Source organism: Castor canadensis, chromosome 11 (genome assembly GCF_047511655.1).
Source record: "Castor canadensis chromosome 11, mCasCan1.hap1v2, whole genome shotgun sequence".
Taxonomy (NCBI): domain Eukaryota; kingdom Metazoa; phylum Chordata; class Mammalia; order Rodentia; family Castoridae; genus Castor; species Castor canadensis.
In genome coordinates, this window is record NC_133396.1 from 41,023,360 (window position 1) to 41,044,443 (window position 21,084).

Below are 21,084 nucleotides of genomic sequence, written 5' to 3' on the forward strand. Positions count from 1 at the left end.
CTTGAAAACTGCAAAAACCTCTGGTTTCCATGCATTTCTGAGTTTATAAAACTGTGTTTATTCTCTTGCTACACAATAAAAATAAAGTCAGTATTTGCTTTTATATCCAATGTAATAGCAGTACAAAGCTATTTGAAATGCCATATTTATATTGCTTTTATTTCCTTTCTGCCTTTCTATTTTCCATTTCCTCTCATTCAGAAAAAAAAGATAAAATGACATAATAAATAGCTTTCCTCCCTGAAATTGCATCATTACATTCCATCATGCATTAAATATTAGAATATCACAGAGCTCCTGCAAAACAAGCAGGAGTTCAAACCTCAGTATCACCAAAAAAAAAAAAAAAAAAAATTAGAATACCATAAAAAAACCTTGTCAAAGTATAGTAACAAAAATTCTATTTACAAATAAGTTAGAGATGTGAGTCACTTTCTAAAAGAACTACCTATAGTTTGATTTAAATATTAAACTTTCATAGCATTTAAAGTATAATTCAACTCAAATAAGTTTCTAAGAATGTATCTGTTGTATAATCTACACTATAACTGAAGCTTAGATTTTTGAAGGCAGGTTTTTTTTTTCTTTTATTATTCATATGTGCATACAAGGCTTGGTTCATTTCTCCCCCCTGCCCCCACCCCCTCCCTTACCACCCACTCCGCCCCCTCCCTTCCCCCCCCACCTCAATACCCAGCAGAAACTATTTTGCCCTTATTTCTAATTTTGTTGTAGAGAGAGTATAAGCAATAACAGGAAGGGACAAGGGTTTTTGCTGGTTGAGATTAAGGATAGCTATACAGGGCATTGACTCACATTGATTTCCTGTGCGTGGGTGTTACCTTCTAGGTTAATTCTTTTTGATCTAACCTTTTCTCTAGTACCTGTTCCCCTTTTCCTGTTGGCCTCAGTTGCTTTTAAGGTATCTGTTTTAGTTTCTCTGCATTAAGGGCAACAAATGCTAGCTAGTTTTTAGGTGTCTTACCTATCCTCACCCCTTCCTTGTGTGCTCTCGTTTTTATCATGTGCTCATAGTCCAATCCCCTTGTTGTGTTTACCCTTGATCTAATGTCCACATATGAGGGAGAACATACGATTTTTGGTCTTTTGGGCCAGGCTAACCTCACTCAGAATGATGTTCTCCAATTCCATCCATTTACCAGCGAATGATAACATTTCGTTCTTCTTCATGGCTGCATAAAATTCCATTGTGTATAGATACCACATTTTCTTAATCCATTCGTCAGTGGTGGGGCATCTTGGCTGTTTCCATAACTTGGCTATTGTGAATAGTGCCGCAATAAACATGGGTGAACAGGTGCCTCTGGAGAAACCTGTGTCACAGTCTTTTGGGTATATCCTCAAGAGTGGTATTACTGGATCAAATGGTAGATCAATGTCTAGCTTTTTAAGTAGCCTCCAAATTTTTTTCCAGAGTGGTTGTACTAGTCTACATTCCCACCAACAGTGTAAGAGGGTTCCTTTTTCCCCACATCCTCGCCAACACCTGTTGTTGGTGGTGTTGCTGATAATGGCTATTCTAACAGGGGTGAGGTGGAATCTTAGGGTGGTTTTAATTTGCATTTCCTTTATTGCTAGAGATGGTGAGCATTTTTTCATGTGTTTTCTGGCCATTTGAATTTCTTCTTTTGAGAAAGTTCTGTTTAGTTCACTTGCCCATTTCTTTAGTGGTTCATTAGTTTTGGGAAAATTTAGTTTTTTAAGTTCCCTATATATTCTGGTTATCAGTCCTTTGTCTGATGTATAGTTGGCAAATATTTTCTTCCACTCTGTAGGTGTTCTCTTCAGTTTAGAGACCACTTCTTTTGATGAACAGAAGCTTTTTAGTTTTATGAGGTCCCATTTATCTATGCTATCTCTTAGTTGCTGTGCTGCTAGGGTTTCATTGAGAAAGTTCTTACCTATACCTACCAACTCCAGAGTATTTCCTACTCTTTCCTGTATCAACTTAAGAGTTTGGGGTCTGATATTAATATCCTTAATCCATTTTGAGTTAATCTTGGTATAGGGTGATATACATGGATCTAGTTTCAGTTTTTTGCAGACTGCTAACCAGTTTTCCCAGCAGTTTTTGTTGAAGAGGCTGCTATTTCTCCATCGTATATTTTTAGCTCCTTTGTCAAAGATAAGTTGGTTATAGTTGTGTGGCTTCATATCTGGGTCCTCTATTCTGTTCCACTGGTCTTCATGTCTGTTTTTGTGCCAGTACCATGCTGTTTTTATTGTTATTGCTTTGTAATATAGTTTGAAGTCAGGTATTGTGATACCTCCTGCATTGTTCTTTTGACTGAGTATTGCCTTGGCTATTCTTGGCCTCTTGTGTTTCCATATAAATTTAACAGTAGAATTTTCAATCTCTTTAATGAATGTCATTGGAATTTTGATGGGAATTGCATTAAACATGTAGATTACTTTGGGGAGTATCAACATTTTTACTATGTTGATTCTACCAATCCATGAGCATGGGAGATCTCTCCACTTTCTATAGTCTTCCTCAATCTCTTTCTTCAGAAGTGTATAGTTTTCCTTGTAGAGGTCTTTCACATCTTTTGTTAGGTTTACACCTAGGTATTTGATTTTTTTTTGAGGCTATTGTAAATGGAATTGTTTTGATACATTCTTTTTCCGTTAGCTCATTGTTAGTGTATAGAAATGCTAATGATTTTTCTATGTTGATTTTATATCCTGCTACCTTGCTATAGCTATTGATGATGTCTAGAAGCTTCTGAGTAGGTCTACTCAGACCTTTTTTGGGTCTTTAAGGTATAGGATCATGTTGTCTGCAAATAGGGATATTTTGATAGTTTCTTTACCTATTTGTATTCCTTTTATTCCTTCTTCTTGCCTAATTGCTCTGGCTAGGAATTCCAGTACTGTGTTGAATAGGAGTGGAGAAAGTGGGCATCCTTGTCTGGTTCCTGATTTTAGAGGGAATGGTTTCAGTTTTTCTCCGTTCAGTATAATGCTGGCTGTAGGTTTGTCATATATAGCTTTTATAATGTTGAGGAACTTTCCTTCTATTCCTAGTTTTCTTAGAGCTTTTATCATGAAATGATGTTAGATCTTATCAAAGGCTTTTTCTGCATCTATTGAGATGATCAAGTGGTTTTTGTCTTTGCTTCTGTTAATGTGGTTTATTACGTTTATTGATTTTCGTATGTTGAACCACCCCTGCATCCCTGAGATGAAGCCTACTTGGTCGTGGTGAATAATCTTTTTGATGTGTTGCTGAATTCGGTTTGCCATTATTTTGTTGAGGATTTTTGTGTCAATGTTCATTAAGGAGATTGGACTATAGTTCTCCTTTTTGGAGGTGTGTTTGCCTGGTTTTGGGATAAGTGTAATAGTGGCTTCGTAAAATGTGTTTGTCAGTTTTCCTTCCCTTTCTATTTCGTGGAACAGTTTAAGGAGGGTTGGTATCAGTTCTTCTTTAAAGGTCTGATAGAATTCAGCAGAGAATCCATCATGTCCTGGACTTTTCTTTTTGGGGAGACTCTTGATTGCTGCTTCAATTTCATTTTGTGTTATAGATCTATTCAGGTGATTAATTTCTTCTTGGTTCAGTTTTGGATGATCATATGTATCTAGAAATCTGTCCATTTCTTTAAGATTTTAAATTTATTTGAATATAGGTTCTCAAAGTAGTCTCTGATGATTTCCTGGACTTCCATGGTGTTTGTTGTTATCTCCCCTTTTGCATTCCTGATTCTACTAATTAGGGTTTTTTCTCTCCTCATTTTAGTCGGGTTTGCCAGGGGTCTGTCAATCTTGTTTATTTTTTCAAAGAACCAACTTTTTGTTTCATTAATTCTTTGTATGGTTTTTTTGGTTTCTATTTCGTTGATTTCAGCTCTTATTTTTATTATGTCTCTCCTTCTATTTGTTTTGGGATTTGCTTGTTCTTGTTTTTCTAGAAGTTTGAGATGTATCATTAGGTCATTGATTTGGGATCTTTCAATCTTTTTAATATATGCACTCATGGCTATAAACTTTCCTCTCAGGACTGCCTTAGCTATGTCCCATAGGTTCCGGTAGGTTGTGTTTTCATTTTCATTGACTTCCAGGAACTTTTTAATTTCCTCTTTTATTTCATCGATGATCCATTCTTCATTAAGTAATGAGTTATTTAGTTTCCAGCTGTTTGCATGTTTTTTGTCTTTACTTTTGTTGTTGAGTTCTAGTTTTACTGCATTGTGATCAGATAGAATGCATGATATAATTTCTATTTTCTTATATTTGCTGAGGCTTGCTTTGTGCCCTAGGATGTGATCTATTTTGGAGAAGGTTCCATGGGCTGCTGAGAAGAATGTATATTGTGTAGAGGTTGGATGAAATGTTCTGTAGACATCTACTAGGTCCATTTGATCTATTGCATATTTTAGATCTTGGATTTCTTTATTGATTTTTTGTTTGGATGACCTATCTATTGATGATAATGGGGTGTTAAAGTCTCCCACAACCAATGTGTGGGCATTTATATATGCTTTTAGGTCTTTCAGGGTATGTTTGATGAAATTGGGTGCGTTGACATTGGGTGCATACAGATTGATGATTATTATTTCCTTTTGGTCTATTTTCCCTTTTATCAGTATGGAATGTCCTTCTTTATCTCGTTTAATCAATGTAGGTTGAAGTCTACTTTGTCAGAGATAAGTATAGCTACTCCTGCCTGTTTTCGGGGGCCATTGGCTTGGTAAATCTTCTTCCAGCCTTTCATCATAAGCATATGCTTATTTCTGTCGGTGAGATGAGTCTCCTGTAAGCAACAAATTGTTGGATCTTCTTTTTTAATCCATTTTGTCAAATGGTGTCTTTTGATGGGTGAATTAAGTCCATTAACATTAAGCGTTAGTACTGATAGGTATGTGGTGATTCCTGCCATTTAGTTGTCTTAGTTGTTTGAAGATTTGATTGTGTGTACCTAAGTTGAGGTTACTCTCTACTGTCTTGCTTTTTCTTTTCCTGTGGTTTGGTGCTGCCTGCCTTTTCATGGTTACGTTGGGTGTCACTTTCTGTGTGCAGAATCCCTTGCAGAATCTTTTGTAATGGTGGCTTTGTGGTCACATATTGTTTTAGTTTCTGCTTATCATGGAAGACTTTTATTGCTCCATCTATTTTGAATGATAGCTTTGCTGGGTAGAGGATCCTGGGGTTGAAGTTATTTTCATTCAGTGCCCGGAAGATCTCACCCCACGCTCTTCTTGCTTTTAATGTTTCTGTTGAGAAGTCTGCTGTGATTTTGATGGGTTTACCTTTGTATGTTACTTGTTTTTTCTCTCTTACAGCTTAAAGGCAGGTTTTATCATAAAACTTGTTATTCAGGTATGATTAAGAGGTGCTAGACAAAAAAAATCCCTTAACAATCAGAATATCAATTTCTGTAAGCATAGTTAATAAAGGGAAATGTAACAATTGCAGTAGGCTATTCCAAACATCTGAAAAAGGATCAACAACCCTAAAAATGCAAAAATTCTGAGCTAAGCCAGAAGTATGTATTCCAGTGGGAACAGAAGGATAGCCCCAAGGAAGCACTAACTACATGCAAGTTCCCACCCAAATTAGAATCTCTGTTCTGGGTATTTCCTTTGAAACCCCAAACTTCTTAGCATAGCAGTTCTTTTAAAAAATATTTTATTACGGAAAATTTCGAACATACATAAGAGGAAAGTATAATAAACACATGTACTATCACTGAGCCTTAATAGTTATCAGTAGATTACCTTTCTTGTACCATCTGTTCCATACCTACCTGCCCCTGGTCATTCTGAAGTGAATCTCAAATATCATATTATTTCATCTATAAATATTTCAGTGTATTTTTCTGAAACATTCTTATCCACAAAATTATTCAGAGTTTATTTAATACCAGATATCCAGTGTGCTCACATTTTATTTTTCTTGCTTATCTTAGCATTATTGTGATAACTGAATTTGGATCCTAATAATGTTTTTGCATTGCAGTTGGTTAATAGGTTATCTCTCTCTCTCTGTCTCTCTCTCATTCATTCATTCCCACTTATTTCTATCCCCCACCTGTCCTCTCTCTTCTGTTTGCAATCTTTTGTTGAAAAAGAGTATTTGTCCTATGACATTTTCCAGACTGGATTTTGCTAATTCCATTCTGAGGTATCATTTAATATTTTTTTATGTTCCTTGTATTTACTGTATTGATTTTTACATCTAGGGTCCTAACTAAATGCAGAAGTTTTTTCCCTGCCCCCACAGTCTATTTCATGGACTACATATGAATGTCTGTTAGGAGGTTTGTATGTCTGGTTATCCCTCTGACTCATTCATTTTTGTGTTTGTTTGTGGGACTAGAGATTGAACTCAGGCCTTCACACTTGCAAAGCAGGTGCTCTACCCTTTGAGCCGCACCACCAGTTCATTTTGCTCCCGTTATTTTGGACGTGGGGTCTTGTGAACTATTTACCCGGTATGGTCTTGAACTATGATCTTCCTGATCTCAGCCTTTGAAGTAGCTAGGATTACAGGTGTGAGCCACTGGCACTAGACTGACTCACTCACTTTTGAAATCTTTTGATGCTATAGCATACAAATCATTTTAACTATTGAAAATTTGACAATATATGAAGCTTTCTAAGAATGTATCTTTTGTACAATACACAGTATAATTGGAGCTTAGATTTTTATAGCAAGTTTAATCATGGAACCTGTTATTCAGATCCCATAGTCATAGCTGATAAAGTCATTGCATGAAATGCTATATTTGGAGTGGGAATGGGAGGCCAGAGCTCCAGGATGCTAGGCCATCCTATCACATCTCTCCTGGCTTCCTATGTCACTTAAGAAACCTCCTGGGAGTGCTAGGTTTTTAGAAGAATGTGTTTGGAAACTACTGCATTAAGCAGTGCTTGAGCAGCATTAAGCTTACAAACTAAGACTACTAGAGTCGTCAGCAAAGACCAGTATCTCTTAGTAATACAATTGAAATTTTAAGGCAATTCTTTGTCCTAGGACAGAAGAATTAGTCTTTAATTCCATAGTCCCAGAATCTAAAATGTCAGCTAGTAATCAAGAATTCCTGTTTTTTGAGTCTTTTGGAGATTTTTTTCCCCAAAGATGGAAATAACTTTTCTCCCCAGTTAAAAGTACAATAAGCAGCCATAATAAACATAAATATTTAGAGCAGGCTCTCTACCTCATTACCACTGAAGTTGTGGACCAGATAATTCTTTGTCACGGGAGCTGTCCTGTACATTGGAGGGGATTTAGCAGCATCCCTGACCTTTACCCACTAGATAATGTTTCTTCTTGTTACAACAATCCAAAATGTCTCCTAACATTGGCAAATGTCCTCTGGCAGGGAGAAAGTCACCCCAAATTGAGAATCATTGGTTTAGATGAACCAGAAAAGTATTTTTAAAAGAAGGTAAGAATCCCACTCCCCCATTTGAGGCTTTTAGTCTATGGGATGCAGAAGAGAACGTGCAAGGCTTGGAATGGAGCTGGAAGCTACAGACAACTGGTATAGGCGATGGATTTAAAAGCACTTAGCACTCTGTTATAAGTCTACAGATCTGAGAGGTGATTTTGGAGACAGTGCTCAGTTTAGGTACCTCCTAAGTGAGATGGGACACATCAGTACACACGATTAAGATGTTTGGTAATAATCTGCTCCTTCTTGAGGTGCAGTTTGCCTGAGAAAAGCCTGTGTATGCTCTCTGTGTATGGTGACAGATACACTGCAGATTCTCAGAAGAAACAGAGAAGCAGTTATAGGGAATTTTTTTCAGTGTCAAGTTGCTAAAAAGGCAGAAGTTATTTATAACTTCATTTGGCTCCTGGAAGTAAGTGAAAAGCTAATTTTTAGCTTTTATAGATCTCAGAATTAATTTTTGAAAACATTATACCCAGAAAAGTGTCAAAACTCTGTTAGACTCATATATGCTTTTTAACTTTGGAGTAGCTAGAGAAAATGCTCTTTTGGATTTTAGTCACTGAGGATCACATAACTAAAACTGCAAGTTCTGTGTAGTGCTTTAACTTTACTGTCAAGTAGTACATCAGATATATTGTTGGCACTTAGTGGAAGCTGAGTCTTGCAGTTTACAGCAAACAGGCTGGAGGACTGAAGAGTGTGAAAGAATGAGATTGAGTGTGGGATATGGAGACAGGATTAAACAAGAATTTGTAAGAGGAGAAATGTCTACCTTACAGTCTTTGCCTTGAAGGCCTATGCTTATCTCAGACAGTGTTTCATAATACAAAGTTAATGAAGAAATTAAAAAATAAAGCTGTGTTACAATGTGTGTTCATATTAGTATTAGGCCTCATTAATGCTGTTCCATGTGTGATGTCTTAATGCTTTTCCTAAGCTCCTGAAACAAAGGGAGGTACCCTTGTATTTTACCCATCCTGATCTCCCTCCATTCTCTTGAATTGCTTTCTTGCTGTGTCCTGCAGATTGATTATTTCAACAACCAGATCATTGTGGACCTTGTGGAACAGCAGCACAAAGGCATCATTGCCATCCTAGATGATGCTTGCATGAATGTTGGCAAAGTCACTGATGGAATGTTCCTAGAAGCCCTTAACAGTAAACTAGGCAAACATGGTCATTTTTCCAGCCGAAAGGTAACTAATAAGACCTTTCTGTTATTTTGATTTGTAAGATATTGCTCATTTTTGACAGGGTTAAATTTATATTGGGTTAAAAGAATGTCCACTCAAATAAGTAGAAAAGCCATAAACATCCATTAAATGATCTATCACTTTTATTAAGTTTTGCCTCTCTGGTTTACAGAATGAGATTGATAAAGTCATAGTATCCAGGAGAGGGAGCTCCAGACTATCCAATTTGCTACAAATAGGGGGAAAAAATGAACATGATTCTTTAGAAAGCATGATGTCATTTATAACCAATAGGTACAGAGTCCTTGTTCATGTGCTAGAATTTTACGCCTGCATCTGATAATTCTGGCATGGAAAATAGCTTTTGTCCTTGATTTTTCACTTTAATCCCCATTTACACAATATGTGTGCTATGCCACAGTTCTTCAGACTCTGTGACTTTCCTGACAACAGAGGAATTCTAGTTATAATTTTTGTTACAGAAAACTCATTCCTTAAATAAATTGGGTATTGTTTTAACTCCCCATTTTTCATAATCTAAAAATGTCATAAACAGATCACATTTCTGTAATAATTGGTGGCAGTAGGGGTTATCAGACCTTTGTGCTGAGCCTTATGTGTAGCATCTTTGTCAATTATCTGTTCAGGAATCTGTTTTGGGGAGGAGCACCCCATCATCACCAGTCTTTCCCACAAATACAGATTTGTACAGCAACCATGAAGTGAAGGGAAAACAGGCTCCTGCTCCTTCACATCCAGAAAGAAAAGGGCAAGCATTTCTGCTCATCTGTAATTTTATGTAATTCTATGGCATGCTGCCATTTTTAACACGAATAAATCTATTTTCTGACTTTATCATCTTTGAAATTATATAATAAGAACAGAGAAATTCCACAATTAGCTAGATAAAATGCAGATCATCAAGAAGTTGATTATTGACTCATTCTTCTGTCAGGCTACAAGTTGGTCTTCAAATGCTGCAGACTGTTTATTGAGGTTCTGTGTTAAAGGTATTTCTTCAGTGATTCCCCCTTATACCTCAAATACCTAATACTCTCATTTTTCAGTCATTGGTGCTGAGGATAAAGCAATGAGCAAAGTCAGAAGCAACATAAATAATTTAAAGTGATTCATTTAAAAATGGCATAGTGTTTCTGGCAAACATCCTATCTGTAAGGGATTGTTCATAAATGTCCACTATAATCATAGTTCAGGTTTTGAAGACTCACCTAGAACTGTTCATACTAGATGGTAGATGGTCAGTATTTGTAAAGTTGGCATTGAAGTGTTCACAATCATGCCAAATAAATCTTATTAAATCTTTATTTAAATAAATAGCTATGAGTCTCACAGGAAAAATCAAATCTACTTCATTGTGGTCTATTACCTTGGCCATTTATATACCTGAATTAAATTTGTGACCCAAATATTTATAATCACATTCTGTTTATGTTTTGGAATTTTTTTCCTTTTTGTCTTGAGACCGGGGTCTTACTTTGTTGTCCAGACTGGCCTTGAACTTCTGGGCTCAAGTGATCCTGCCTCAGCTTTCCAAGTAGCTGGGACTAATAGCACATGCCACTAAGCTTGATTATAATCTCATTCTTTTTTGTTTGTTTGCTTGCTTGCTTGTTTTTGAGACAGGATCTTCCTATTTAGCCCAGGTACAGGCATGCACCACCACTCCCAGTTTATCATCTAATTCTTGAGAGCAACTAGATGCACTTTTAAGCACTTGCTTCTGACTTGGTAGAAAATACTAAACAGTAATTTATCTGTGATAGCTGCTGCTTCTTTTTCTTTTTTCAAAATTCCTCTGGAAACCCAGGTTTGCCAACCCTCAGACCAAGTAGGTCTTTTTTATCACATCCCCAGGGGAAGTATTGAGATGGGGATTTTTAAATTGTGTTCTTTTTTTTGAATTTTTGCTTAATGAAGGAAAGAAATGAATAACCAAGCAGTCAGGATATTTTAATCACTGTGAACACTGTGTTGAGCCAGGTATCCTCATTTGCCACTAGTTACTGATTGACTAGATTTAATAGCATATCAAAAAGGTTTCTGGCTTATAACAGTCATTTCATTTGGGGCTAAGTCTTTCTTATGCATTAACGTTACTGTGGAAAGGCATGCAAATGATCTGATAAATCATAAGTATTTTAAAACAAAAAAATTAAATGATAAGTACATAACTTATTGCAAAAGAAAGACAAAGAGAAATCTAAACTTTTGTATGTTCAGATCAGTCAAGCAATATATCCAAATAGAATAGTTCCTTAGTATCATTTCTGTCCTTTTCCTTTAGGGGTTTTATTTAGCAATGAGAACAACAAAAAAAAAAAAGGTTTTACAAAAGGGGTTAGGGAGAAAAAGAGGAGGGAAGAATTACATATTTTGGAGACTCTTCTGTATAATAAATGCTTTGGTATCCATAGTTCATTTAATCCTCAAGCAATTCTCAGAGATAAATAATTGTTAGTGAGTAGAGGACAGAGCCAAAATTTGGACCTTAAAAGTCTGACTGTAATTTCTTATAATTATTAACTTGTCAAATTAATAGATTCATTATTTCTTTAGCAATCTAATTGGGATGTTTGCTATTTAGCATTAGAATCTAAGTTGTTTTGGGCCAGATGTAGTGGCTCACAACTGTAATACCAGCTACTTAGGAGGTGGAGATTGGGAGGATCCTGGCTCGAGACCAGCCCAGACAAAAAATTCGCAAGACCCCCATCTCAACCAATTAAAAGCAAAAAGCTGGTCGTAGTGGTGCATACCTGTCATCTCAGCTGTGGGGAAAGCATAAATAGGAGGATCACAGTCCAGGCTGGTCCCAGCAAAAATGCAAGACCCTGTTTGAAAAATAAAACAAAAAAGCATGGGGGTGTAGCTCAAATGATAGAGCACCTTAGCAAGCACAAAGCATTGAGTTCAAACTTTAGTACCGCCAAAAAAGAAAAAAAAATAATAACCTAAGTTTTTTTATATAACTGTACTCAGTGCTATGTGGATTCTTAGATGTCTTAGAGTCTACAGTATACCCAGTGATCCTTCAAGGACAGATGAAGAAGTCTAGGTGCTGCAATCATGGAGCTCCCCTCCCCCACAGCCATATAAAAACTGCCTTTCCTTAAAATATTCCCCTTCATTGAGAAAAACTTGTACAAGATTGATCCTCTGAAATGGAGTCCCAGCTCAGTGGGCTGATGAGACAGTCTACTGTTTGCACAGGAGAGAAAAGATGTTACATTTAGTTCACAAGTTCTTCCCAAGGCTACCTCCTACTAGTTGTATGATCTCATGCTAATTGCTTAGCATCTCTGCACCTCAGTCTCCATGTGTGTAAAAGATAAATGTCATACTTTTAAGAGTAAGTTGTGAGGACTGCAAGATATGTGTCCCTAGCAGATAGCAAGCACTCAGTGTAGTCCTCCTCAAGTGGGACGTGGAGACTACTGTCAGGATGGGCTGGCTGCATTTAAACAGTAGCCAACATTTAAGTGTCAGAAGACAGTACAAATATGTCTCTCTCAGGGACCCAGACTTCTTCCATCATCTGTGCCATCCCCTCAGGAGCTGTCCTCTGTATCTAAATAGTACAGAGTAGAAATCAAACACCTTTTACCAATTTGGGCCTGAAATGGCCTCACTTCACTTCCATTGTCCTCAATCTGATCACTTGACTGTGTCAGCTGCAAGAGCAGCTGGTAAAGAATCTAGCTGTGTGGATTGCTGGTGAAAGTTCACAGTCTTTACCATGAATATCATGTATTTAAATGAAGACCCATATGATGTGATTTCATTCATGATGTTATGACTTGAGACATTATAATCATCTCATATTAAGTGAGCATATATTTTCAGGAAAGCAAAAATGTCTCTTTTCAAATTAACCTCCTTGTTGGTCTCTTAGCTCTGTGCCTCAGACAAAATCCTGGAGTTTGATCGTGATTTTCGGATTCGGCACTACGCAGGGGATGTGGTGTGAGTATCTTACCTTAGTGCCTAGCATGATGGCTGGCATGCAGCCTCCCTTAGAAAATACAGGTGGGGAAACCATCAACAGTTTGCCTTTTCATTTGCATTTTTTGTCACTTTGTATGTTAGTATACATTAATTCATTTGAAAAAAATGGCATAACTTTATTCATTCCTTTTCAAACATACATTGAGTACATACTGTGTGCTTATGCACATTTCCTGGCATAGCTGGTACTCAGTAAAAATCAATTGACAGATCAATAAATCTTGGAGCCATTTTAAGGTGTAGGGTAGAAAGGTGGATAAGATGGGCCCTGCATAGAAGAAGCTAGCAGTTTAGTGAAGGGTGTAAGAAGGGTATAATGAAGAAAGGATGTGCTAAACTAAAGAGGCACAAGGCATTGTGGGAGTAGTGAAGAACAATAAATTTGTGAGGAGTATGGAGAAATGTTGCTGGAGGAAGCAAAATCCAGGTTGAATCCTAAAAAAAAGAGAGTTAGCTAAGGGAATGAAGTAGGAAACGGAGGCAAGAGAAGGTATTGCAAGTAGAAGAAATTTTAGGCATAAAAAGGCCCAGTAAAATGTCACAGTGAAACTCCCTGTATAGCTATCTTAAACAAAAATATCTTTTGTCAAAAATGGAGAACAGAAAACTAAAACAAGTCCTGTCTGGGGGTTGGCACCAGTGTGTGGGGGGCGGGGGAGGATATAAGGGAAAGGTACTGGAAGGTGAGCATGGTGGAAATATTATGTACTCATATATGAAGATGTAAAAATGAGACCGGTTGAAACTATTCCAGGAATGGGGGCAGGAGGGATAAAGGAGAATGATGGAGGGCATGCGTTCAACTATGATATATCCTAAGAACTTTGGTAAATGTCACAATGCACCCCAGGTACAACAATGAAAAAAACAAAAAAAAAGGCCCGGCAGTGTAGACCACCCTGTATGTGCAGAACTGCAAGTAGCTACATAGCAAAAATAGGTTTATTGTATTAATTTTCAAATATTACTTGGAAAATAAAATTTTTACAAGCCACATTTTCTGATTACATTACAATAAAAATAGATATCAATATAAAAATATAGTTAGAAAATTTAACTACCTTAAGTGTATTAAGTTCCAAATGAACCTGTAACAAATTATCACAAATTGGTGGCTTAAAACAACAGAAAGCTATTCTTTCACAGTTCTGGAGGCCAGAAGTTCAAAGTCAAGGTGTCAGCAAGTCCACACTTCCTATGGAGGCTCCTCTAGAGGAGAACCTGCCCCTTTTTTCCAGCTTTTGGTGGCTATGGGCATTCTTTGGCTTATGAGTGTATCACTCCCTTCTCTGCCTCTATGGTACATTACCTCCCCATCCTTCCTGTGTCTGTGTTAAATCTCCCCCACCTCCATCCTAAAAGGACCCTAGTGATGATAATTAGGGCCCCCCTAAATTCTATAGGATAAGCTCCTCCCCTCAAGATCCTTAATGTAATCACATAGTTTACCATAAAAGGTAGCATTCCCAGCATCCAGGGAATTTGACATAGATATCTTTTGATATGGGGGTGGCGGGAGTGTCACTTTTCATCTATATTTAGTATGTATTCACTGTTCATTCAACACTGGTCCTCATCTTACTGTTTAAAGAACTCTTTTTCCTTATTTCTTACATTAGGAATTCTTTCCATGTAACACATTATAGAAAGAGATTAAACCAGAAAAAAAAAAAAAGCAAATTATCATCTCTATAAATTCTGAAAAGATATTTGAAGAAATTTTAATAGCTATTCCTGATTTAAATTAAAACTCTAGAATCATAAAATAATGTGGCTCAGAATTATCACCCCATCTATCAAACTAGCCATCAGTTCTGGAATGGCATCATTACCCACTTTTTCTGGTCCTGTTCCCAGGTTCCAGAATATCAAAGAGAGAAGATCCAGTACCATACAGGTTCCCACTGAAAATCTAAGTTTTACAAAGGTACAACTCAGAATAACATAAATGCAGAGTCCTTTGAGATGCACAAAGGCCTTTGAGAGCCCAAAAATAGCCTCTTGGTTTTACAGAGGAAGAAACTTATGCAGAATGAGTAGAACTCTTAACCAAGGTCACATACCAAGTTTATGGAAAAATGGAGACAATGACTGTTTCCAGATTCCCAGCCTAGAAATATAGCTTATATTCAATGCCTCTGACTTCTTTTTTTCCTTGGGCCCTTCAATTCTTTACTGGATTTTTACTGAATACCTTCTGTGTGCACAACACTTTGTGTGATCCCTGCCCACAAAAAGCTTTCCATGCATGATGCCTATATATGTATATATATGTGTGTGTATTTATGCAACACACATATATAAATACACATACATGTATGCAATGAAATAAGGTCGGAAATAATTTCCATGTAAGTCAATTTTGATACATATTGTCAAAATTCATAGTAAGAAAACACTGTAATATGTTTAACTGTTGTGGTAAACCTAGGGAGGCTGATGTTGGGAATTATTTTTATAGGAAGAGGTGGGAAGGGTGCTAAAAAAAATTCAGAAATAGCAATAAGATCTCTTTGATTAGTCTATCCTTTTTGTAGCACAGATTAGAAATGCCTAGAAAAATAGATTGAGATCAAGTCACAGTGAATCTTGAAAGCTATACTAAGGACTTTGAAGTTCAAGTTGTGTGGGTTTGATGCAGATTGAATCAAGCGATTTCAAGAGCTCAATCAAAAATTACAGGAGGGTATTGGGAAAAAGACCTAGGTTACACAGGCAAGGAAGTGATTGTGAATGTGGCAGCCTTCAAGTCACCTATAGTCGGCCAGCCTGAAAGGATTTCCTTGCAGAATTAAATATATAAGGCAAGGGGTCAGGGTTAGAGGCCTGGGAATTGTCTGTGTCCTTGTGATTGCCAAGGAAGAAAATGTAAACCAGCAAGAGAGCGGAACTTTAAGGTGAGGCTGCATGCACTATTTGCTCAACCTCCTACCCAGCTACTAAATCACCCAGAGTCCCAGTTACTCTTATAGCCCAACATGGAGTGGCTCCCTCTAGAGGCCTTGCTAGTCAGTACAGTGTCTTACTCTCTCCCTTCCCCCAAACCATGCCTACTGGGTTCATTTCTCTCCAGAATCCACTGCATGTGCCTGCTTCCATCTTTCCTTCATTCTGCCTGTTTTCCTGTGCTGTCTGCAGGTCTTTTTCTCCTCTGCTTATCCAGTTCTTACCATCCTTTACAGTTCTTCTTGGACTCTCTTATCCTACTCTGAACACTGAATGATGCTTAGGCAAGTCACTTGCCCTCCCCACGGATGAGACAATTAGTCCCCGTATGTTGCTGTTTTGCTTTTATCTTAGGAATGCTGGATGATAAATACAGCTATCTTTTTTGAAGTCATCATCTTGAGGTAAGCAATAAGCAGTAGAAAATGATGATTTAATCAGAGTGATGGAACTGATGCTGGCTCTCCTTCTGAAGGGGTGAAGTTACTTCTATTTAGGAGACACATTTGGTGTCCTGGAACCCAGAGCCAGGTGGACAATACCAGCTTTTTAGGTGATTGCTTGCATAATTAACAGTGGAAAGGCTTGTAGACTTCTAGAAAAGCTCCAACTTTGCTCTTGCATGATGAATAATGCCTGTTTTCTGTGTTTTCTCTCTATCAGCTATTCTGTCATTGGTTTTATTGACAAAAATAAAGATACATTATTTCAAGATTTCAAGCGCCTCATGTATAACAGGTATGATTGATATTTTACTAATTTTTATATTAAGCTCTTTGACATATATTGCACATGAGTGTGTGTGTATCTTTTTAAGTGACAGTTTTAAGAGTTTCTGGCAGATTTTCTAGTTCTATTTCATTATGCTTAATGCAATATTGTATGACCTGAGAATTATAAACTCTATAAACTTAGGGCAGGGACCTGCTACTAATATGATTTTCTTTGATTTCCCTTGGGTTGCCTCCATTTCTCTGTTTGCTGCTGGCAGCCTTCTGGCAGCCTTACTAGTATACTCAGTAGTCTCCAGGCCAGGCCAGAGGTGGCAGAAGAAGTGGCAGATAATCTCTGGCCCTGCCAAAAGTATTACATTCTCAGATTCCCACGGTAGTATCTCTACACAAAAATATAAGACACTCTGATATCAGACTGGCATCTACATCAGTGAGTACTGGTCCCAACTGAGCAGACAGATTTTCTTATGAACCAACTAAATATGAAAAGCTGGCAAAACAAAACCAGGCAAAGGATGGAAGTTTAAACACAGAATGGAAAGAAGCCTCAAAAAAAAGAATTTTTGACTAGCTTCTTATAGATTAAAGAACTATACTCATTCATTTATTAAGTCTACACAGTCACTTGGTCAGAAGATTATCAAAAATGCATTGGGTACCTTTGAGCCACACGTTCTTCTATGCTCTGGAATACAACTTAGAAAACAATTTAGGCAAAGTTTTGAAGTCATCTTCTTGAGGTAAGCAATAAGCAGTAGAAAATGATGATTTAATCGGAGTGATGGAACTGATGCTAGAACTTATAGTCCAGTGAAGGTGACAGTTAATAAATAAGGAAACCACTTTCAGGGTTGGCAAGTGCTATGCAGAAAGTAAAGTAGGTAAGAGACTGAAGAGTACAGATGAGGAAAGACAGGGAGGCATTATAGATAGGGTGACCAGAAAAGGCTTCTTATTAGAGGTTACATCTGAGTAGAGATATGAATAAAGTGAGAGAGGGAGCCATATAGGTGTCTGGAGGAAGAACATTCCAAGTAGACAGAACACCTGTTACTAAGGCCCTAAGCTGGAAATGAGCTTGAGTGTATTTACATAAGAAAAGACAGCAAGGTAAAGATAAAATGGGAAAAGAAGCCATCAGAATGTATGATATGGTTTATATTGTAAAGAGATCACTGGTGCTGCTGTGTAAAACATATACTGAAAGGGGCAAAAGTGGAAATAGGGAGACCATTTAGGGATCTGGTTCCACAAACCAGGCTGAGACTTGGTGGCAGTGACAGACATGATTGAAAGGGGTCAGACTGGTGACACTGTCACCAGTAGAAGGTTATAGACATATGAGAATAGGAGAGAGGTCTATGCAAGAGTTGGGCATAGAGAAAGCAACTTGCAGAAAGGATAGGGAATGTCAATGCTTAGTTAATCAGGTAAGATTTACCCATTTTGAAGGCCAAATGGAAGACTCTTGCATTTCTCTGTGTAGAAAATGTTAGCTCAAATTGGAAAAACAGCCTCAATTTGACCACTGGCAATGTCACAGTGTACTGCAGGCTTGTGTCTAAGAGGCTACACAAAGCGGTATTCATTACCTTCCTGACCTTTATCATGGCCAAGAGGTTCAGTTCACTGAGAACAACTGCACTTCTTAGTGGTGGACTGACATAACCCAAACTCAAAAGACCTGTGTAGAGACAAAACAGCATGCAGATTTATTTCCAGTGAAAAATCTAGCAGTCACATGGAATGGAATACTTGTGTTGGTATGACAGTTTGTTTTTTGCTATTGAGAAACCTGCTTGGGAAATCAGACAGCAGTGAGAACTCTTATTTATTAATTGACAATGAAAAATATTACCCATAGAATCTAGATGACTTAGTTGCTTGGTAAGCACAGTCAGAACAAAGGAACTTACATAACACAACAATTAAAAGCATCAGGCTAACATGAGTCCATTTTACAATAGGGCTGGTCTTATCAAAGGTGCAAAAAGATTGAATGCCTGTTGACTGCAACTTGTTGTACTTGTCTCCATAATGGAAAAGACCTGGCCAGTGAGATGGGAAACCTTGATTTTTCTTTTTTCTTGTTAAATCCATTCTACTCAATTCTCAATGGTATTTAGGTGGGCCACCTTTACCTATGAATACTTTTTCATGCTCTAACCAACCCTCCCACAATTTGAATCCATTCTTTCATTGTTTATGTTAATGTGACCCTTAGATCTCTAGCTCTGTAGACTTTAAGAGTACACATGTATTGAAATCAATGTGAGTCAATGCCCTGTATAGCTATCCTTATCTCAACCAGCAAAAACCCTTGTTCCTTCCTATTATTGCTTATACTCTCTCTACAACAAAATTAGAAATAAGGGCAAAATAGTTTCTGCTGGGTATTGAGGGGGTGGGGGGTAGAGGGAGGGGGTGGGGTGGGTGGTAAGGGAGGGGGTGGGGGCAGGGGGGAGAAATGACCCAAGCCTTGTATGCACATATGAATAATAAAATTAAAAAAAAAAAAGAGAAAATGAAAAATCAAAATAAAACACACACACACAAAAAAAAGAGTACACATGTATATATGCTTGTGTGTGTATAGGAAAGGGGCAGGCAGGTGGCTTTTTCTCTCGTTAGCCAACTACACAAACTTTTTCTCTCGTTAGCCAACTAAGATCTGCCTTATCTTTTATATATGAGGGTTCCTGGGTATGTTTCCTGTTTAAGAAAAGCATTCTGAGCCAGATGCCAGTGGCTCAAGACTATGATCCTACCTACTCAGGAGCAGAGATCAAGAGGATCATGGTTTAAAGCCAACCTGGCAGATAGTTTGTGAGACCCTATCTCAAAAATAACCAACACAAAAAAGGGCTGGCTGAATGCCTCAAGTGGTAGAGTGCCTTTCCTCTCTTCCTCCATCTACAGTGTGGTATGGGAATAGCCTCCAAATATGACCAACAGTAAATGAGGTGGACAAAGAATTTGGTTAGAAACTGCATAGACCCAAAGCCAGTGATCCTCAGAATTCTTAAAGTACACAAAGTATAGTTTTCTACCTTCTGGAAATTCTGACTAGTAGGTATTTGAAAAAACATCCAGAAACCATGTGCACTATAAGTGAATGTTTTGAACAGAACTTCGTCCTTCTCCCATCCAGGGGGAATTAGCGATGTCCTGAACCTGGGTCAGTATCCCTACAGAGGGATTAGGATTAGAATAGAGGCAATGCTATCACGGCAGTGTCCCTCAAATACCCCTCAGACATTTCAGTCAGTGCAACAACATTTACTCACACTTATAAGGTCCAACAAGGAATCACAGCATACGCATACAGTCAGTCACCTCGCAGGGCACCAGTAGGCAAGGCTTGTGCTTCCCGGGAATGAAGCCCCACCAAGCAATCAGTTCGTTCGGGCTGAGACTGAGACTGTCTGCAGGCAGATCCAGCACCCTACAGGGCAGCCCCTCCCAGCTGTCAGCAGTCAGTTGAGAGTGCCAGGAGCTCAGTTCTCTTGGGAAGGAGAGCTATCACCTCTCTTACTCGTGCGAGAGAGTTCCTCTGGCAAGGAGAGATGCATGCAAGAGAGAGTCCCTTGATGCTAGCACACGTTGCTCTGTTTATGAGCATCAGAGGATGTTGGAGAGAGCACTCTACTGTGCCTTCAGAAGGTGTCCTTTTTATGTGATTTTCTCCTCTAGGGTGGCCATACTGGGCACTATGTTGATTGCATGCCTTATCAGTCCTGTCCATATAGACAGTGTCTGGTGTTGGTGACAGCTGTTTATCTATAGTCCAGAATCTGGTAGCTCACTGATTCTAAACTGCACTACACCCAAAGTTCAGACAACTTCGCAGCTTGTTAAGTGAGGCCTTGTGTTTTCTACAGTGGACAACCATTACCTTATCTCTCTGCTAAAGATAAAAATGGAAAAGTTAAGAAAAAACAATATACTTTTGTGTGTTCATTTTTTATTGATGTAAGTGTATGATTGGAAAATTATGGACTAGGACTATAAAGTGGTCAAACTTGGTCCATGAGTTGCAGATCACTACATTATGTTTATAGGCCCTTTGGTGGTAGTTGGCCCTGCGTATGGTGATGGTTTGGAGTGTTGATCAGTCTTCATTCACAGATCCAGTTGATCTTCATGTCATCACTTCTTTGCTCTGTTGTCATCCATTCCTTCATTTTACAGCTTTTATTTTGAACATGCACATTACAGAAATTCACTAGGTACTTTGGGGAGCCAATTCAGTTTTATACAAGGGAAAGAAAAGTAAGCACAACTAGCAGTGAATGCCAGTGTTAATTCTTTTCTTTTTCAACCCGCAAATTTATAAGAAAAAACACAAATTTTCTGACAAAAATTTCCAGAAAGGAAGCAACATTTTGAGTTCCAGTTACTTTAAAATGAAAAGTACCCAGGATGAAACAGGAAGAAAATCACAGTTGAGATCACCACACATACTTTTTATAATATCTCCATAGAGCCAAATAATGAATCTATAGTTTTTTGCATGGAAATTGGCCTGAAGTACTTTTTTAGAATTGAGTTGCAGTAGTCCTAGTGCCATGTCAATAAAAAAATAACCTACCTTTAAATATATTCATAAATTCAACTGCAGTAGAGGTATTTCCTAGAGGACAGTGTCAAAATGCTTATGTTATGTCCCTATCTATATTTTTAGGAAGAGCTGCTTTTTGTAGTGGACCTATTCTATATGAATATTCCTTTCCATGAGATATTTTTACTTTCATATTTTCTG

The 21,084-nt window shown here is 37.8% G+C and overlaps 1 protein-coding gene across 4 annotated transcripts in view; it reads left to right on the forward strand.

Annotated features, from left to right (window-relative positions):
• Myo1d (myosin ID) overlaps positions 1-21,084 on the forward strand; it is a 343,577-nt gene that overhangs the window by 115,749 nt on the left and 206,744 nt on the right. For all 4 annotated transcript variants that reach the window (XM_074046362.1, XM_074046359.1, XM_074046360.1 and 1 more), the window contains 3 exons: positions 8,449-8,619; positions 12,530-12,600; positions 16,252-16,326. In XM_074046362.1, coding sequence (XP_073902463.1) covers positions 8,449-8,619; positions 12,530-12,600; positions 16,252-16,326 — 317 coding nt within the window. The remainder of the gene's footprint in view (positions 1-8,448; positions 8,620-12,529; positions 12,601-16,251; positions 16,327-21,084) is intronic.